Source organism: Nannobrachium achirus, assembly GCF_963921795.1.
Source record: "Nannobrachium achirus genome assembly, chromosome: 13".
Taxonomy (NCBI): Eukaryota; Metazoa; Chordata; class Actinopteri; order Myctophiformes; family Myctophidae; genus Nannobrachium; species Nannobrachium achirus.
Window position 1 is genome coordinate 7,208,470 of NC_137833.1, and position 18,642 is coordinate 7,227,111.

At 46.5% G+C, this 18,642-nt stretch overlaps 2 protein-coding genes across 2 annotated transcripts in view; both read left to right on the plus strand.

Moving 5' to 3' along the window:
* Nucleotides 1–976: 976 nt before the first annotated feature.
* On the plus strand, nt 977–2,206 carry LOC308296774 (ceramide glucosyltransferase-like; the record flags this gene model as incomplete). Its single annotated transcript, XM_080740100.1, has 1 exon — nt 977–2,206. The coding sequence occupies one exon, from the start codon at nt 977–979 to the stop codon at nt 2,204–2,206; it is 1,230 nt and encodes a 409-aa protein (XP_080596226.1).
* A 9,881-nt stretch (nt 2,207–12,087) lies between these two features.
* Nucleotides 12,088–18,642, plus strand: part of LOC308296776 (cartilage acidic protein 1-like) — a gene marked incomplete at both ends in the record, with an annotated part of 104,331 nt that continues 97,776 nt past the window's right edge. The window contains one exon of the mRNA XM_080740102.1: nt 12,088–12,334. Within this exon, the coding sequence (XP_080596228.1) occupies nt 12,088–12,334 (247 nt within the window). The remainder of the gene's footprint in view (nt 12,335–18,642) is intronic.

The following is an 18,642-nucleotide window of genomic DNA, read 5'->3' on the forward strand; positions in this document are numbered from 1 at the left end:
ACACGCAGACACGCAGACACGCAGAGACTTCTCGCATTTATAGATAGATTATTATTAGATAACTAGAAATACTGTTCCTACGAAACAGTGTGGGCTCGCTCGTGACTATATTCTGCAGTGTGCTAACTGTCATGTGAAGCTCAACCAATACTCCAGCTAACACCACTCCCAGATGTTTTATCCGCAACTCAATTGCACCTCATTGGCTAAGGGCCCTGCCTTTGTACTGTCGTGCGAGGAGGTAATAAGTTGTTGTTGACCTACAGTATATGGATAGTGTGCGCATGATACTAGGGCGATGCCCATTGGGAACATAGTCCTCAAGTTACGCTATAAACTGTTGACACGTAGTCAGATACCCACTGTACCCAATGTCAGAGTACCTGTTGTAGCTATTGCCAAAGTACCCGTTATAGCCATTGTCAGACTACGTGCAGTAAGACAGTCTGTGTATGACATCAGTATTATCTCGGCACATTGATGACGTCAAGGCTCTCTGTAGGTGGGCATAGAATGGACACTGGCAGAGAGCCACGCCATAAAAAGAACTGACATAGAGCTCCCAGTGACATCATCATTCCATGACATATATACACCTGGTGTGCCCATTTAGCACCCAGCAATTACACTAAGGTAGAAAGAAAGGTATATAATAATGTATAATAGAGAGTGGACTGTCCCCGCCCAGCTGTTCATTTCAATGCAAGTTGCTCAGTGTTGTTTGAATCACCTGGAAGAAGACTGCCGGAAGTAGAGGAATTGGCCTATAAATTTAGACCACTTTTGCAGCAGTGTTGAGCAACGCGAGGCACCAAGCAGGCGCACTAGGGTGCGCAGTAGCATTAGCACACGCACACGCAGAAGCGTTTAACTGCGATTTGACCACTAGGCTAAGGCTGCTTCAACATTCTACTGTGGTTCTGGGGTCTTGCCTGAAACGCACAAATATTTCGGATTTGAATGGAAGTGACTCCTCATGGCTCTCCTGGAGCTTGCACAGCATGGACTGTCCATCGTTGGAATCATATTATTTTGCATCGTGTGGTGGATGCACTTCGTTTCGATCGTCTACGTTCGCTGGCACATGCACAGGCGAGCCCAGCAGAACCTGCTGCCCTCCAGGTATCCCGAAGGCGTTTCGCTGCTGAAGCCTCTGAAGGGAGTCGACCCGAACCTCGCCGGTAACCTGGAGACGTTCTTCACCCTGGACTACGAACGGTACGAGGTGCTGCTGTGCGTTCAGGACGCCGACGACCCGGCCATCGAGGTGTGCCAGGCGCTCCTGGAGAAGTACCCCGCCGTCGACGCCAAGCTCTGCGTGGGGGGCCGGAAGGTGGGCATGAACCCGAAGATCAACAACCTGATGCCGGGTTACGAAGCCGCGAAGTACAAGCTGGTCTGGATCTGCGACAGCGGGATCAGAGTCCAGGCCGACACCCTGACCGACCTGACCGATCTCATGACGGACAAGGTCGGGATGGTCCACGGGATGCCGTACGTCGCCGACCGCGAGGGACTCGCCGCCGCCGTGGAGCAGGTGTACTTCGGGACGTGGTTTGCGCGCCTCTACGTCACGGCCCACGTGACAGGCATCAAGTGCGTGGCGGGCATGTCGTGTCTGATGAGGAAGGAGCTCCTGGACCAGGAGGGCGGGCTGGAGGCCTTCGCCCAGTACATGGGCGAGGACTACTTCATGGCCAAAGCCATCGCAGACCGGGGCTGGAAGTTCGCCCTGGCGACTCAGGTGGCGATGCAGAACTGCGGCTCGTGCTCCATCGCCCAGTTCCAATCCCGCATGATCAGGTGGACCAAGATACGCATCAACACGCTTCCCACCACCGCGGTGGAGCCCATGTCGGCGTGTTTCCTGGCCAGCTTGATCATCGCCTGGGCGGCACGCAACGTTTTCATGTGGAACAGGATGGCCTTCTTCTGGTGTCACTGCTTGGCCTGGTTCATAGCAGACTACGTACAGCTCAGGGGAGTGCACGGAGGCGCGCTCCGCCTCGCTAAGTGGAAGTACGCCGTGGCCTGGTTCATCCGCGAGTCGCTGGTCATGCCGACCTTCCTGCTGGCCCTCTGGGGTCGCGCCGCCATCAGCTGGAGAGAGGGCCGCTACCGGCTCTACTGCGGCGGAACCGCTGAGGAGGTCATGGACGTCAGAGAGGGAGACAAGCGAGGTATAGCATGGAGCATGGAGGTGTGAAGGAGTACTTGTTACTTACTTACACCTAACTTTAGGCATAGGCCACGAACAAGAGCTCTCCAGGCATCCCGGTCCTGGGCCAGTGACTCCAGCTGTCCCCATGTGAGGCCAGATCTCTTCACATCTGCATCTAGGTCTCACTGCCAGGTGTTTCTTGGTCCCCTCTTCCTTTTTCCCTTGTGGGTTCCAGAACAGGGTGTGTTTTGTGATACTGGATGCAGGTTTGCGGAGAGTATGCATCCATCGCCAGCGTCTTTGTAGGATTTCTCCCTCTACAGGGTGCTGTTCTGTTCGCTGTCACAGTTCCAGGTTTCTGATTTTGTTTGGCCAGCGGATTGGGAGGATTCTTTGGAGGCAGGTGGTGTTGAAAGTCTGTATTTTCTTCATGGTGTTAACAGTTGTTCTGTTCAGGTTTCTGCTTCGCACAGCAGAACGGGCTTTACCATGGAATTAAAGATCCTCATCTTTGTGTTTATGGGAAGAACTGAGGATCTCCAGACATTTCTTGACAGAGTACTTGTGTCCTGGTTATAACAAGTTCTGCTTGTAGAGATGAGCACTAACTATTCACTATATTACAATTTAATAGTATCTATAAGAAGGTTTGCAAGTTGAACCAACTGCCACTCAGTGTACTGTAGGTAAAGTCCTACTACCAGTTGAGCTTGGCCTGTCAGTTCGTCTCAGGGTCCTGCGTCTATAGAAGTTGTCACTGCCACGTGTTCATGTAGGAAAGTAATGGCTTATCTTAACACAATCACTGCCAGGTATTCATTAGTCTGGTTGCCCTAGAAACCAGACTATAGTACTTGTCCAACTTTATTCTTTAACACCAAAGGTTTGCCGGAGTACTTTGCACACACTCCAGTCATACTGTATGTCAAATCATCCGGCTTCATCGGGAACCGTGTGCTCATTTTTGTACATTTTTCTAAGAAATACGTTATTGTTGAGATAATCTATTATTGAATACATTTTTCCCCGTTGACTTGAATGCGAAGCCAGGGCTTTTCAGTGTTTTTAACCTTATTTGGCAGACCCACGGAACGCACCATGTGACCAGGATGTAAACAAAAGACACATGGAGGGGCGAACGGTCCTCTTTTCTTTCAACCCGGAAAAACGAAAATCGTATCCGGGTTCTTTAGCTAGGGTCCGTAGAACCCGATCTTGACATCATCAGTACACATATAAAATGCACGTGATAGCCTGTTGGCTTTTGCATGTAATCTACAGCAGGGGTCTTCAACGTTTTCAGGTGAAGGACCCCTTCGTTGACAGAGAGATGAAGCAGGGACCCCCACAACCTTTTCAGAAATTCTATAGTTCCATTGTTTGACAGCACAATCATCAGTGTATTTTGGATTGATGTCAATTTGTGTTTTCAGATATTCAACCACTTGAACCGTCAATAGTCAATAACCTTTCACTCTGTACTTAGTCTGCTCTTTTTCCCCTCTACACCAAACCTCTTTGCCGAAAATAGCCGATCTGCAAGCTCACAACACCTCGCGCTCCGAGGCGTTGTGAGCTTGTAGATCGGCTATTTTAGGCTAAAGTTCTCAGAATAAGGACACTAGGGTTCAAGTGGAAAAAAGAAGAAAAAAAAACTCAGATTTGGAGGACCCCCTGTAGTAATTCTGAGGACCCCTTAGGGGTCCCGGACCCCCTGTTGAAGACCCTTTGATCTACAGTATTGTCTCTGTCATTTTCACTGAGGTAGATATCTGACCTTGTCCACAACATTGAGCACCTTGTCGGCCCAGATAAAAAGAGGGGAATGCTGCCTTCCGATCCTTCTTAGTTTTCATGATCGTCACAACACTCTTTTTTTGGATTAGATCTAATATCAATCAGCTGTCCATAATCTCTGAGCAACAGCTGTGGGCCAGCAGAGCCGGCAGACATGACGACCAGGTCATCTGCATACATTAGTCCAGTGTTTCTCAACCACCGTGCCTGGGGACCTTTGGTGTGCCCCTGAGAAGGGTCAAGTGTGCCCCTTGAAACTGCTTGAAAGCCAGTATTGTATTTAACATTTTAGAAATGATTTAACCGAGTGAAAACAGCCGATCTACAAGCACACAACGCCTCGCACCGCGAGGCGTTGTGTGCTTGTAGATCGGCTGTTTTCACTACTGTTGTGCGACAGCCCTGTATGATGAAGCAGGGCTTTACTTTGCGAAGAAACGTACAAATTTGAAACTTGGAGATACAAGGTTTCTTCCCGACAGTGACGATATTTACACCCCCGTATTATGTCGGTGTGCCCATGGATTCTTGGGACATGAAAAGTGTCCCCATGCAGAAAAAAGAAAACACTGCATTAGATGGTTGACGAGCCTTTCTCCCACCTTACAACTTATACCTTTTGAGGCTTCCTACACACAATAAAGTCATATGCCCTGTCACGCTCCTGGGGGGATGAGGGGGGAGGGCATCGTCCAATTGATTCCCTATGGAAGCTTCATGGTTTCTTGCCTCTAGCAAGCCTCTTGAGGAGAGTGACGGGGCATATGATTTTACTGTGGGAACGCAGCCAGAGAGTTCATCCATGTACAGAATAAAAATCACCAGTGATAAAATCCCACCCTGTTTGACCCCGTTCGTCACTAGAAAGGGCCCAGATATGACATCAGCCCATTTTACTTGCATGGTTTGACGTATACTTTGTCCACCACTCCTGGGTACTGTGTGAATAAAGGTTCACATTCTACGCAAAACAATCGGGCAGAACATACCGGAAGCAAAAGCACACAGTAACACAGCCATGTACCTGTGCTGTGCCTTGGGCCTGGAGTTGTGGTTCCACAAGGAGTTATGGAAAACTAATATGATTCATGTCCTTGTTTTCCCACTAGTATTACTTTGTATCCTGCGACGATACCCAAGTGAAAAGCAGTTTTTCTTTCCGCCGTGATTCATGCCCGTTCTGTGGCTGAAACAACATTGATTTCCTGGAGCAACCGTTGAGATTTAATTACAGCCGCTCTCTGTGTAGTTTTTGAAACGACTGTGGACCTCAACGATACTTTCCGTTGTGTGCCATCACACTTAAGGTCGTTGCACACTGCTGCGTTTTTTCGGCGGAATTTCGGAGCACGTAAATAAAGAAAACAACCTCACGTTATGTCAATCATGTTTGCAAACTGCTGCCCCTTTCGTATTTATTTTCGGACCACTGGGTCCTTTTGCTCTCTCTGTCTCTCTCTCTCTCTCCTTGCCCTGAAAAATGCACTTCGCAACACAGTGTGCAACCTGCTTTAAGCCCAATTTATACTTCGACGTACGATGGGCGTCGCATGCCGAAAACAGCCGACCTGCAAGCTCACACAACGTGTCACATTCACGACGCATTGTGAGCTTGTAGATCAGCTTTATAACAGTGGTCTTCAACAGGGGGTCCGGGACCCCTAGGGTGTCCTCCGAATCTTTGTGTGATAGAAACTGTTTTCTCCTTTTTCATATTAACCACTTGAACCCTAGTGTCCATATCCTGAGAACCTTAGCCAAAAATAGCAGATCTACAAGCTCACAACGCCTCGCGCTGCGAGGCGTTGTGAGCTTGTAGAGTGGATATTTTTGGCAGAGACGTTTTGCGTAAAGGGGAAAGTACAGAGTCAAATGTCAAGTTAAGTATTGACGGTTCAAGTGGTTAAATGTCTGAAAACACAAATTGACATGATTCCAGAATACAATGATGATTGTGCTGTCAAACAATGAAACTATATGGAATCTATGAACAGGTTGTGGGGGTCCCTGCTTCATCTCTCTCTCAACCAAGGAAGGGGTCCTTGGCCTGAAAACGTTGAAGACCCCTGGCAGCTTTATAATCCTCTATCTTTCCTGTTTCTCTTTATGTTATTCACATCCCTCTGTCCTCCTGACTCCATGCTTGTCGTGAGCATCTCCCCGGCGAAGGGAACTCATTCTGAGCTATTTATTTGCTTTATTTCCTGAGATCAGCTATAAAGAACAAACACTATTAAGCCAGCCAATCAATAAGGGAACATCAGCGCTCTTAGGCAACCTCTCCACAAAATAGATTTATGCCCCGTGCCTCCGCAACATAAATCACATATTCATACATTAAATTAAAAAAACGTGATTGATGGCGATGCGGCGAGTGTGTACAAAAGCTTGTGATGAAAAAAAAAAAAAAAGAGAAAAAAAAGGAAAGGAAAAAAATAAGATTAAATATTAGTTGAGGACTGTGATGGTGGGTGACCGGAACACAAACATCGTTCTTCAAGTGTGATACGTCTCAGCCGTGGGGGGGGGGGGGGGGGGGGGACATCCGAGCCTCGGAGGTAAAGCTGTTGCTTTGGGGGAGAATTGATGCAGCCACAGACTGCAAACCGCAGACTATCATGTTGATAATTATCACTGCCTAATAACCCATAGATTCCACGCCATGGCAGGCACGTGCACACATAGACATCAAAGGGGGCTTGAGCCCCCCTGCCCTTTTATCCTTCTGTAAAAAAAAGTGCCCTCTCCAGACCATGAATGCAGTTTTTACTATGGTGAAAGAAATGCAAACGCCCTCTTTCCATGCCATACCTGAAGGCAGCGTTCAAGAGAATTGCTTTGTCCAAACTCTCCTGAACTTGAACGCGGCATCTTATGTTGAAGGAATTGCCCTCTCTGTGTAGAAATCCATGCCGTTACGCCACATCTCCAGTATTGACTTGATTATATGCTTAGTTAAGTGTGGTATCACGCACCGAAAATAGCTGACCTCCAAGCTCACAACGCGTCACAGCGCAACCATAGGCGCAAATCGCGGGGGGGGACAGGGGTTACGTGTCCCCCCCCAGGTCCAATTGGTACCCCCCAAAAAAAAAAAATCTAAAAAAATTTTTTTTTTTTCTAAATTTTTTTTTTTTTTTCTAAAAAAAATATCTTTTTTTTGAGAAAATAATTATTGATGACATTTTAAAGTATTTAAGAGTGCTGCTGGAACAACTCAATAGATAGTCCCCCCAGGAATCCGCGGAGAAAAAGTATTGATTCCGCGGAGAACAATCCTGATAATGCGGAATTCTGCGGAGAACATTTCTTGATTCCGTGGACATTAAAAAACAACCTAAAACCAGTAAGACTCCCTAATCGGGAGATAAGCGACCGTAGGTCTCGCTAGAAGAGGGCCATGTGAGAAATGAGGGGTGGGGTCTCCGCGTTGCCTTGGCGGACGAATAGGTACCGGCCCCGGCTCTCCCGGACGCTCCTAGGCCGAGTTAGGGCATTTTATGTGAGCTGCAGTGGAGGGGGTCCTCCACTGGGGGCGCCACCACTTTTGCATCCGTTCTGGAGCACCAGGAGTGGGTGGTCCCCGGGAATTCCCCGTGAGCAGCCCTGTGGGGGTGGTCATTTGGTCATTTTTGCACATTTGGTATTTCTTTTACACCTGGGGGTCCCCCAGGGACCTGGGGGTCCCTGGAACTCCGGGGGTCCTTGGAGGTTGTAGTTTGGCAGGCAAGGAGTTTGTGTGGAAATTTTGGCATGGATCGGGGCAACGGTTGTGGAGATATGAGCAGGGCAAAAGTGTGACTCACTCACTGACTGACAGACAGCCCGTGGAGCTTTTGATAGTAAATGCGACCTACGGTCGCAATGACCAGTTATCAAGCTAAAAATTATATAGTTCTAACAATCAAGTAAAACCCTTCATGAAATAGCTACAATTAATTGTAATTAGTGGTTAGAATAATCAAATAATCATTTTTGAGAATAAAAATCTAATATTAAATCTATTATTTTTTAATTGCTATGGTTTTTAATAATTACTTTCTGTTGCAAAGACTATATTGTCATCCAAACCATGCCCATAGTAACCACATTTTAGAGGATATCCTACCTACTACCTAGAATAGGTGTAATATTTATTTATTCTCTTCTGCATTATTGCCAGGACCATAGAGAGGAACTATAGTTCAGGACACAGTTTCTGTCAGGAACGATTGTGGGACCGGACCATCCAGCAACAACAGCAGGAGGGAAGCTAAGCTCTGTATGAGGTGGCCACTGGTCAAATCATGTACAAATCGTTTTATAATAGTAGTAATAACAGTTGACTCTCAGTCTGAGAGTCTCAGAGTGAGTGATGACATCATAATGTGGCGACTTTGTTTTGGCTGTGGTGGATACACTCTCTTGCTGTGGTGTGGAAGAAGCCAGAAGGACAGCATGATTTTTTTTCATTGGACTATGTTTTCATTGGACTACATTTATTGGAATTAAATGGATACCGACCTCACAACCTGTCCCAAGTTGCTACAGAACTAGAACTGTACATTTCGGGAGGACCAAGTTGACCAACAAGCAACAATGGTAACTATTTACTTTTTCATGTAAGCTTTGGTTGTGTTGGTTATTGCAGTAGTGATAACTTGAAAAGTAAATAAATAATACATCATAAAACCGTTAAGGCCCGTATCTGAAGGAAAACGAGGGGGTAAAACTGGCCGAAAACCGATCTCTGCAGGCCAAAAAAACGAAATCGCGCGCGCACGCGCATCGCGCACGCGCGTCCGGCGGCGCGCGCACAAGCGCGCGCAGGTCCCCCCCTATGCATTTCCTGGATCTACGCGGCTGAGCGCAACGCATTGTGAGCTTGGAGGTCTGCTATTTTCGATGTTTTCACCAAAAGGCCCTTTTTAGAAATGTCAGCCTCTGCCTCTCTAACATTCTCTGCACGTCCCTGTTCCACGCCACTGCAGACGTTTCCCTTGCGCGAGAACACACCAGTTCTTCTCGTTTATAACGGCCAATTTGTGATCCATCGTACGACGGTGCTACCGTACATGTGACAGGTCGACAACAACGGACTGTCCATGCTGTGCAAGCTATACAGGAGTCACCAGGAGTCACTTCCGTTCAAATCTGATAGTTGATAGATTGATTGATTGAAGACTTCATTAGAAGTTTTGCATAGCAAAAGGTACAGTTTCATGACAGTACAAGTTCACTGGTACAAGGTCACCTTAAAGGATACGCCTTGCTTATTGTATTGATGTGTGGTTGCCTGACAGGGCAACACATTATAGTTCATGGGAATCTTCATAGACTTTTAGGGTAACCTGTAAATGTTTATAGACTGTTTTCCGCTGCCATTGGAAATGGGCAGGGTCACTCCTCAAAAACAAGTAGGTCAGGAGTGGCTTATTGTCGGTATCAGCCGGTAACACGTGGGAGTCTGTCCCCGTTACAATGCGCTAGACCCCTGGGAGATGGACTGCTGAGGTGGAGCGCCACACCTACCATCAGCTCCCAGTAAAAAATGACGTAACTTTATTGATTACTAGGGTAACTTTTCCGCTGCCATTGGAAATTGATGGAATCAATGGGAATGGGAATCAATAGGAGTGGGAATCAATAGGGAATCAATTGGTTGAGCTTCACATGACTGTTGGCTTACTACAGAATATAGTCACATCAGCAACCACACTTGCAATTTCCAATTGCATCTTTTCTAGTTGTAAGTCGCTCTATAAGAGGGTCTGCTAAATGCCTACATTGTAAATTGTATGGCTTGTTTCTATTGAGATCGATTTTTTAAACTCATATAACATTGAATGACGGACTGATAGAACACAGTAACCTACGTAAAAGAAAACTGCAAAATAAATGGTATTTACACTAGAAAGGTCAGGGGGATGATTGTTGTAAGTTTCAGTTTGATGTTTGAAGTTCCGTCCTATACTTTAGTGTCATGGCTGTGGCAAGCTGAACATAGCAGATCTATATAAGCTCACGATACGTCACGGACGCGATGTGTTGTTGTGAGTTTATGGATGGGATATCTCTGATCCACGGAGGCCTCCGCGAGACGCTGTAGTATAAATCAGGCTTCATATAAGGATGGCTGAATGAAACTCTGGGCCCCTGAGGAAGCTTGGGATCACTTCCAGTTTCAGGGTTCCTGATCTGGTCGCGAGCGGAAACCGCATACCTTATTTTGTAGTCATCAGTTGGGATGGAGCCCTAAACAAGGGTAGCTCGATAACCCGATAACAGATGCTAATTGATACCTTGTATCAATAAGCTTTGAGTTTATCAAGCTTGTTATCAAGATTGTTATCGAGCATAGCGGTCCATGACATCATGTTTAAACAATCAAGACAAGAGGCCATCAAGAAATTATTATGGTACTATCCATAATATAAAGCCATTTAACACTTATTGCACACTAATCAACCTCCACTCATTTCTCACATGGCCCTCTTCTAGCGCCACTATGAGGCCAATTTTTGCAAGACCCATTTTTGGACACTGCTCCTACAGATCACACAAAGTGGTACACAGTATCTCTACAGTCATGTCATCAACATGGATCTGTCCCATTTCCCATATTCCCTCCTGATTGGCTATGATTGCCTTCTAAAGTTTGTGTATGCGACCTGACGGTCGATTATCTCCCGATTAGGGAGTCTTACTGGTGATATTTCTTACTTTGGTCAATGTTGTCATCTTCATAGATGGTGGTCAGCCACAAACTCACAGTCACAACAACTGGCCAATAAAAAAAGATACCAGTTATGTTCTGAATGTGTCGTCTCATATCTTTCCACAAAATATTAGAAAACCCTCAACAGTGGGCTGGATAAAAGCCCGGCTCAATAAGCAGGATTGATAAGGTGCTCATTATCAATAAAAATTTACGAGCTTCATCCCTAGTCATCAGACGGACCTACCAAACCGGAATCTGTTTTAACCCAAAACAATTCCCCGCGCTCAAGGATATCATTTTAGTCCAACTCGTAGCGACTGGCAGGACTACACTTCTCTAGCATTTAAATAGGGATTGGGGAAACAAGCAGGGGGAACCAAAACAAAGCGACGCCACTTTTGCCCGTTGCCAGTTTAGGCCACGTCTAGACGAATACCAGGCTTTCCTCTGAAGTGGAAAGACTAGTGACGCGAGGTTAGGTCTTAGGTAAGGCAGATGTATCTGAAGACGAGGAGGCTCCGCTCTGGACGGCTCCACTGCTCCGTTCTCTCTGAGCGGAGCTGGCTGTGATGTGGAAGGAAAGACCCAGCGTTGCACAAAGCGCTACTTTAATAGGATGTATACAGATGGTACCGTGCATTACAGGGCCCAGTGGTTATGGGAGCGTTCCAGGGGAGAGAGAGGCAGAGAAATACGGACGGCATTCGTCAGGTGGAGTGTACTGTATGCTGTAGTGGCATAGAAGGATGGGGGTTGGGGGAGGGGGGGGGGGTTGTAGTGGAATAGAAGGGGTGAGGATGGGAGGTCGGTGGGAGGTGGTGGGATGGGGGGGGTGATGGGGGGAGAGGGTGGTCTGCCAAGGACGTTTAAGAGAGCTGTCACTGCAGGGTGATCTATGAAGGACCCACTGGCTAAACCTATATCACTATATCACAGCGCGCGCGTGTGTGTGTGTGTGCGCGCGTGAGTGCGTGTGTGTGTGTGTGTGTGTGTGTGTGTGTGTAAGCATGTATAAATAAGCATGTGTGTGTAACCGTGAGCATGTACAGTATGTTTGTTGACTTCATTTACATCAATGCTTGAATGGAATGGATGCACACACACTCACACACACACACACACACACACACACACACACACACACACACTCTCTCTCTCTCTCTCTCTCTCTCTCTCTCTCTCTCTCTCTCTCTCTCTCTCTCTCTCTCTCTCTCTCTCTCTCTCTCTCTCTCACACACACACACACACACACACACACACACACACACACACACACACACACACACACACACACACACACACACACACACACACACACACACACACACACACACACACACACACACACACACACTCTCTCTCTCTCTCTCTCTCTCTCTCTCTCACTCTCTCACTCTCTCACTCTCACACACACTAACACCCATGCAGGATGTTCAAAGACACGGCAGAGCAGTCGGTCTGGCAGCAACAGTTCAAAGATCGTCCACACAGAAAACATCATATTTCAAAGCCAGTGAAACATGACGTGCAGAAAGCAGAAGTTACCGTTGCAGACGCTACGCACCCGTTGCCTCTCCTGCTCACCGTCTCTGTGGTGTCAAAGTCACTCATAAAGAAGGAGAATAGCTTCCACTTAAACCCTACATACATCACTGACCGGAGTCTCCCAGGGCTCCGTACTAGGCCCCCTCCTGTTGTCTATCTACACCAGGGGTCTTCAACAGGGGGTCCGGGACCCCTAGGGGGTCCTCAGAGTTACTACAGCGGGTCCTCCAAATCTTCCAGTCCTTTTTATATTAACAACTAGAACCCTAGTGTCCATATTCTGAGAACCGTAGCCAAAAATAGCCGAAAATAGCGCTGCGAGGCGTTGGGAGCTTGTAGATCGGCTATTTTCGGCAAAGAGGTTTGGTGTAGAGGGGAAAAAGAGTATTGACGGTTCAAGTTCACGGCACAAATTGACATGAATCCAAAATACACTGATGATTGTGCTGTCAAACAATGAAACTATATGGAATCTATGAACAGGTTGTGGGGGGTCCCTGCTTCATCTCTCTCTCAACTAAGGGGTCCTTGGCCTGAAAACGTTGAAGACCCCTGATCTGCACACAAAGTCTCTTCTGCTGATACGCCAAAAACAGCCAGTCTGCAACGTTGCATTGCATTGTTCGCTTGTAGATCGGCTATTTTCTATAGGCTTTCCTGTGGTTAATCTAGTGTTCGTGTGGCTAATCTTAAATTGTTATTAGCATTACAGTATAGAGTAAACAGGTCAGTGGGAACGCTGGATATTTCATACTTTGTGATCTGAAAAATAGACCGAGTAGGCCTACAGGAGATCTACAGTAGTTGTTTTCAAAATATCTTTTCAAATGGGGGTCCGAGGACAATCATCAGTGGTTCTCAACCAGTGGTCCTTGAGGGGGTTCCAGGTGGTCCCCAGCTAAATGTTGGAGAGTTGGTAACCCAATGGACCCTTGTAGAACTTTAACTCTTGGTCTAGGTCTACACAATTACAGAATGCATAAGAATTGTTATTTTGGTCAATATTGGCCTGTTATCTCTCCTATGGTATCAACATCAACACAGCATGGAATCGTGGACAAAATCCTAACCAACGACAACAAAACATTGTACGTTTAGGGGTCCGAGGTGTTCCGTGGCTCAAATGCCCAATAAATAATGTAAATAATGGATAATGAATTGATATGAAAACGGTTGAGAACCACATGCGCTGCGTCATGTTTGAATTTGATGGAGTGTGAATTGAGTCCAACCTTGCCCCCCGGGGTCCCTGTTTCACACAGCCTGCAGCCGTGCCCTGTGGCTGGCCCGGCCCACTGCACGCAGCAGACGCAGGGCCCGTTAACTGAAGGAGAGAGAGAGAGGGAGAGAGAGAGGGAGAGAGAGAGAGCGTCAGGCAGCTATAGTGCTGCAGCCAGCCCAGAGGATGCTGCACAGGGACCATTACTAAAGCTTAATGATATGAGAAGTGTTCTCCCATCCAGCGCGGAGAGGATTCATCACCGGCCTGCTAGAGACGCTATACGTCTTTCAGCGGCCCTTTAAACCAGCCAGACCCGGACCCATATCTGTGTTACTTTAGATTCAAACCACTTTAACCATGCTTTAGCTATTGAAAAAAAAATAGAAGATATACAAGCTCACAGTGTGGCACTGCGAGCTGGTAGATCTGCTATTTTTGAAAAAAGATTGTGAAAAGTTGTGCGAGTCTTTGAATATTTTTGACCCAGATTCTATATAATGTCTTCTAAATCCTTCTTCTAAATCAGTGGTTCTCAAACTTTTTCATGTCAAGGACCCCCCAAATTACATGGTATTTGGCCGTGGACCCCCGTTTCAAAATATGTTTGTTGATCAATCACTGACTTTTCATTTAGACCACCAGGATATAGTTGTAATGCATGATAATATATTCTATTGTGTTATTATAATCTATTATAGTGATTCATAGTTATCATAGTAATATATTAATACTTTATGGTGTATTATAATCACAGTTATAATCCATTATAGTGTATTATAATTTAGGATAGACACATTTATATTGTATTATAATCACAGTTAAAAGTTTGTTTCTTACCGATAGGGGTACTTTTGTGTAATAGAAAATGTAGATAATTTTATGTGGTGTGGTGTGGTGTGGTGTGGTGTAGTGTGGTGTAGTGTGGTGTAGTGTGGTGCTAAAGCTGCAGTGGAAAAGGGGCTCATATGGGTTAAAAAAGGAAAGCCTCCCCCCTCCCCCGCCTCCCCCTCCCCCACCTGACTGTTCCCCCGGGTGTTATCCATCCCTTATCTCTGCTTAAAAGAAGCTCTGTTTTAACGTAGCTTTTACCGTCGACCACGGGGGGAGGGGGGAGGGGGGAGTCAGTGACCTTGCTGAAGAATGAGGTCGGTGGGGAAAGCGCGTGTGTGTGTGCAGTGCACGGACACGTCTGTGTGCATTTGAGCGTGCATTTGAGCGTGCATTTGAGCGTGCATGCGCGAGCGCGTGTTTGTGTGTGTGTGTGACGTGTTAGTCGATCAAAAACGCAGAAATTGGTGACACCAGTCACAAACCATAACGTCCGTCTCGTCTGGGAGTTTGTGGCCTGGGGGGGGGGGGACCACCAGACCACAACTCACCCCCCCCCCCCTCCTCAAAGTCACTCTTATGCACCGTGGTGTGCTTCAATAGATGGTCCTCCTGGTCCACTCATAAATAAGACCACGTTGGTCCCCACAGAGTCGCAGGGGGACCGTAGATCAGTGGGTAAATACAGCATGCCGGTATCGTTGCTCTACGACAGTGGTTCTCAACCACCAGGGGGAGGGGGTCCCCGAATTATTTTGGGGGGGTCCCCAGATGATAAACTTAATGTGCAACATTGTTTTCTCACTCAACGGTAAACAAACAAACCAGCATAAAGTTTTAAGTGTATAGAGGGTATCTGCACATTTCTAAAGTGACAATTTAAAGACTTTTTAATACTTTTAAAATGCCAAATTAAACGTTGGCCAAATTGTCAAATATTAGAGGGAGAAATTGTGAAAATAGCCGATCTGCATGCTCACAACGCCTCGCTTTTCGAGGCGTTGTGAACATGTAGATCTGCTATTTTCACAGTAGAACCGTGTTACACAAAATATAATGCCTCAACTCTTAGTGCTCTTCAGGGTGCGGGGTCCCCCCCAGTTAAAATATGATTGTTTTTGGGGTCACGGCCTGAAAAGGTTGAGAACCGCTGCCCCACACCACTATGTCAGCCCTCCGGAACGTTTCCACTATGCGTCACATCCTGTGCTGCTGGTGTCACAGAACAGAAGGCACTCACCGATAAGCCTGATTTATGCTTAGCTGTGCGTCGTCGTGTCATGCGCCGGAAATAAGCGATGCATCGCCTCACGATGCGCTGCTGCACGTGCGATGCTTTGTGAGCTTATTGCGACCGCCAGGTCGCAGTTACTATCAAAACCTCCACTGGCTGTCAGTCTGTCAGTCTGTCGAAGTCACGCAAAGCGATACACAGCATCTCTACGGTCATGTCATCAAAATGCATCTGTCCCATCTAGCGCCACCATCTGTCTGATTTAAAAAAAAAAAATTGGACACTGCTCCTACAGATTTTGCCCGAAAAATCTCGCAAAGCGCTACACAGTATCTCTAAAGTCATGTCATCAACATGGATCTGTCCCATTTCCCATATTCCCTCCTGATTGGCTACCATTGCCTTCTAAAGTTTGTGTATGCGACCTGACGGTCCCTCATCTCCCGATTTAGGGAGTCTTACTGGTTAGATCAGCTGTTTTCGGTCTGTGGTCCGGCTGATCCCACCCTCCCCCCCAAAAAAGTTCTATGTTTCCCGCTCAACCAAAAAAGGATCTATGTTCCCCACCTCCCAAAAAAGTATATGTTCCTAACTCAAATGCAGGAAATGGTGGGACATCTGGGCACTAAGAACATGTGGGCAATTCTAATTTAGGTGCCCACTCATCCAGTTGTCCAGGTGCCCACATGTGTGTCCCTAGTGCCCAGATGTCTCCACCTCTACTGGTCCAGTTGCCCGCTTGTCCAAATGTCCACATGCCCTAGGCCTAGTGCCCAGATGTCCAGGTGCCCACTCGTCCAGATGCCCAGTCATGCAAAGGTATGGTGCCCAGATGTCCCTAGTGCCCCCCCCCCCCCCCCTCCCACTATTATTCATAATTTCTCCTCATTATAATCCGTTGTGTGTGTTCAGAGTTAAAATTCAATAATAATTCAAAATTAATGTTTCCTGCATTTTCTGGAAAAGCGGGGAACAACTTTTTGTGGGGGTACAGTAAGTGGGGAACATAGAACCTTTTTGTGGGGGTACTGTAAGTGGGGAACATAGAACCTGGGGAACATAAGTACGGTCCCGTTTCATCTTGGTATTTTGCGAAGTTATCACCTACATAATTACAGTGTTTATACCATGGCTTTCGGGGAAACCTTATCTTTTAGGGTGAGGGATGCTGTTATATACTATCAGTACATTAGTATTCAACTAGATTAGGCCGGGGGCCACAATTGTAAAAATGAGTTGAAGTCGGGGGCCACAACAATTATTAGGGCCTGCTTCATACTGCATTAGTGGCTGCGGCATGCGGTGGCTCAGGGTGGCAGCTTGGCAACCGAACAGTTGCCAAGTGTCCTTGTAATGCACAATTGTTGTCTTTGTAAAGTGCCTAGGATAAATGCACTATTGGCTCAGGCATTTTGATTTTGAAGTAGATATTTCAGTGTTCCTGGTATGCAAGCGTCTTTGTGAGAAAAGTATTGGAGGCTGGTTTTCCCCAAGGGCCGAATCATGTCTAGGGTACCAAGCCAAGGGCCACAGCATTGCAGGGGGCGACGGTGGCGTTCCCGCTACTCCAGCGACAGTTCAGATATTGTCCTTGACGGGTGAAAATCCAAAAATGTTCGTTTTGCAATTATCATTTTAAAAATGATTTAAACTAGTGAAAACAGCAGATCTACAAGCACACAACGCCTCGCGCGTTGTGTGCTTGTAGATCTGCTGTTTTCACAACTTTTGTGAGACGGCCTTGAATGACGAAGCAGGGCTTTACTTTGCGAAAGAACGTACACATCTGGAGACACAAGGTTTCCACCTGACAACGACGATATACTAGTGTTGTTGCTGCTCTTATACCACCATTATTACCGGGGTTGGTGCATGGGGCCTGACAGTTGCCCCCCGCGGGCCGCAAATGGCCCGCGGGGGGCCTCCTATTGGGGAACCCTGCCCTATAGACGGGTTTCTGGTCGACGTCACGTTTGATTCGGTACCAAAATTAGCCAATGAAACCAGGCTTAACCAGCGCACCCCAAAACAACAGGTTTGGGGATTGGACGGACTGATTACATGATACAGTCACCTGTGCATTTAGTCTCAATGTTTGTAAACAAGAAACCCGTCTATACACATAGAAATATTGGTTCTTTGAGCGGCTCTTTGTGATGGTTGAAGTTCTTCAGAGGTTTAGCTTATTATTCTATTGTTTTCTGAGAATGCTATGAATTCATACAGATAATATTTGGCTCGGAAACAAGAAAGGAAAACAAGAAAATGATTCAGCATTGTAATGGGGTTTTTTTAATCGCTCGCTGCTGAGACAGAAAAATAAATAATGCCAACGCACAGCACAGTTGACTGCTATGTTTTTGCATTACGTTGTTAAAACCCATTTAGGCCTGAACACAATATGACGCAATATTTTTATGCTTTAAATATGGAAAAATAGCAGATATACAAGCTCACAGCGCGGCACCGAGTGCCGCGCTGCGAGCTTGTAGATCTGCTATTTTTGAAAAATCGTGAAAATTCGAATTTTGACCCGATTCTATAAGTGTCTTTTGAATCCTTCTAAGATTTTTCGAAAAAACCTATGTTTCTATGTCAGCAATCTGGCCAGCCATCGTCAAAGAAAATGTCCTTTTCACTTCAACTGGAGCTCAGTTAGTCTGTTCTTGAGAGACTACTACGTCAGTGGTTCTCTAACCTTTTCATGTCAAGGACCCCCAAACTGATATTTATTTGGCCACGGAGGCACGGACCCTCATCTCAAAATATGCAGTTCCAGGGACCACCCAGAAGCAAAATTTGAGTTACAAACGTTCGCTTTGAAAATACATATATTCAAAGATTTGCACACATTTTCACGACTTTTTCAAAAATAGCAGATCTACAAGCTCGCATGTGAGCTTGTATATCTGCTATTTTTCACTGGTTAAAGCATTCAATAATTCTAGGACCTAAATGGGTTAAACAGACCAGAGGCTGGCATGAAACACACACAGAATTGTTATTACCTTCCGGGCCGAGATTACGTGTCAAAAACGTCTGCGTGTGAAAAGGGGGCTCCGTCCTAATCAGCAAGTAGAGACAGTAGGCGATCTTTCACACGGTGTATCGTAACTTCAGAGCGTGAAGCATCGGTATTAACCTTCAAAGGCCTG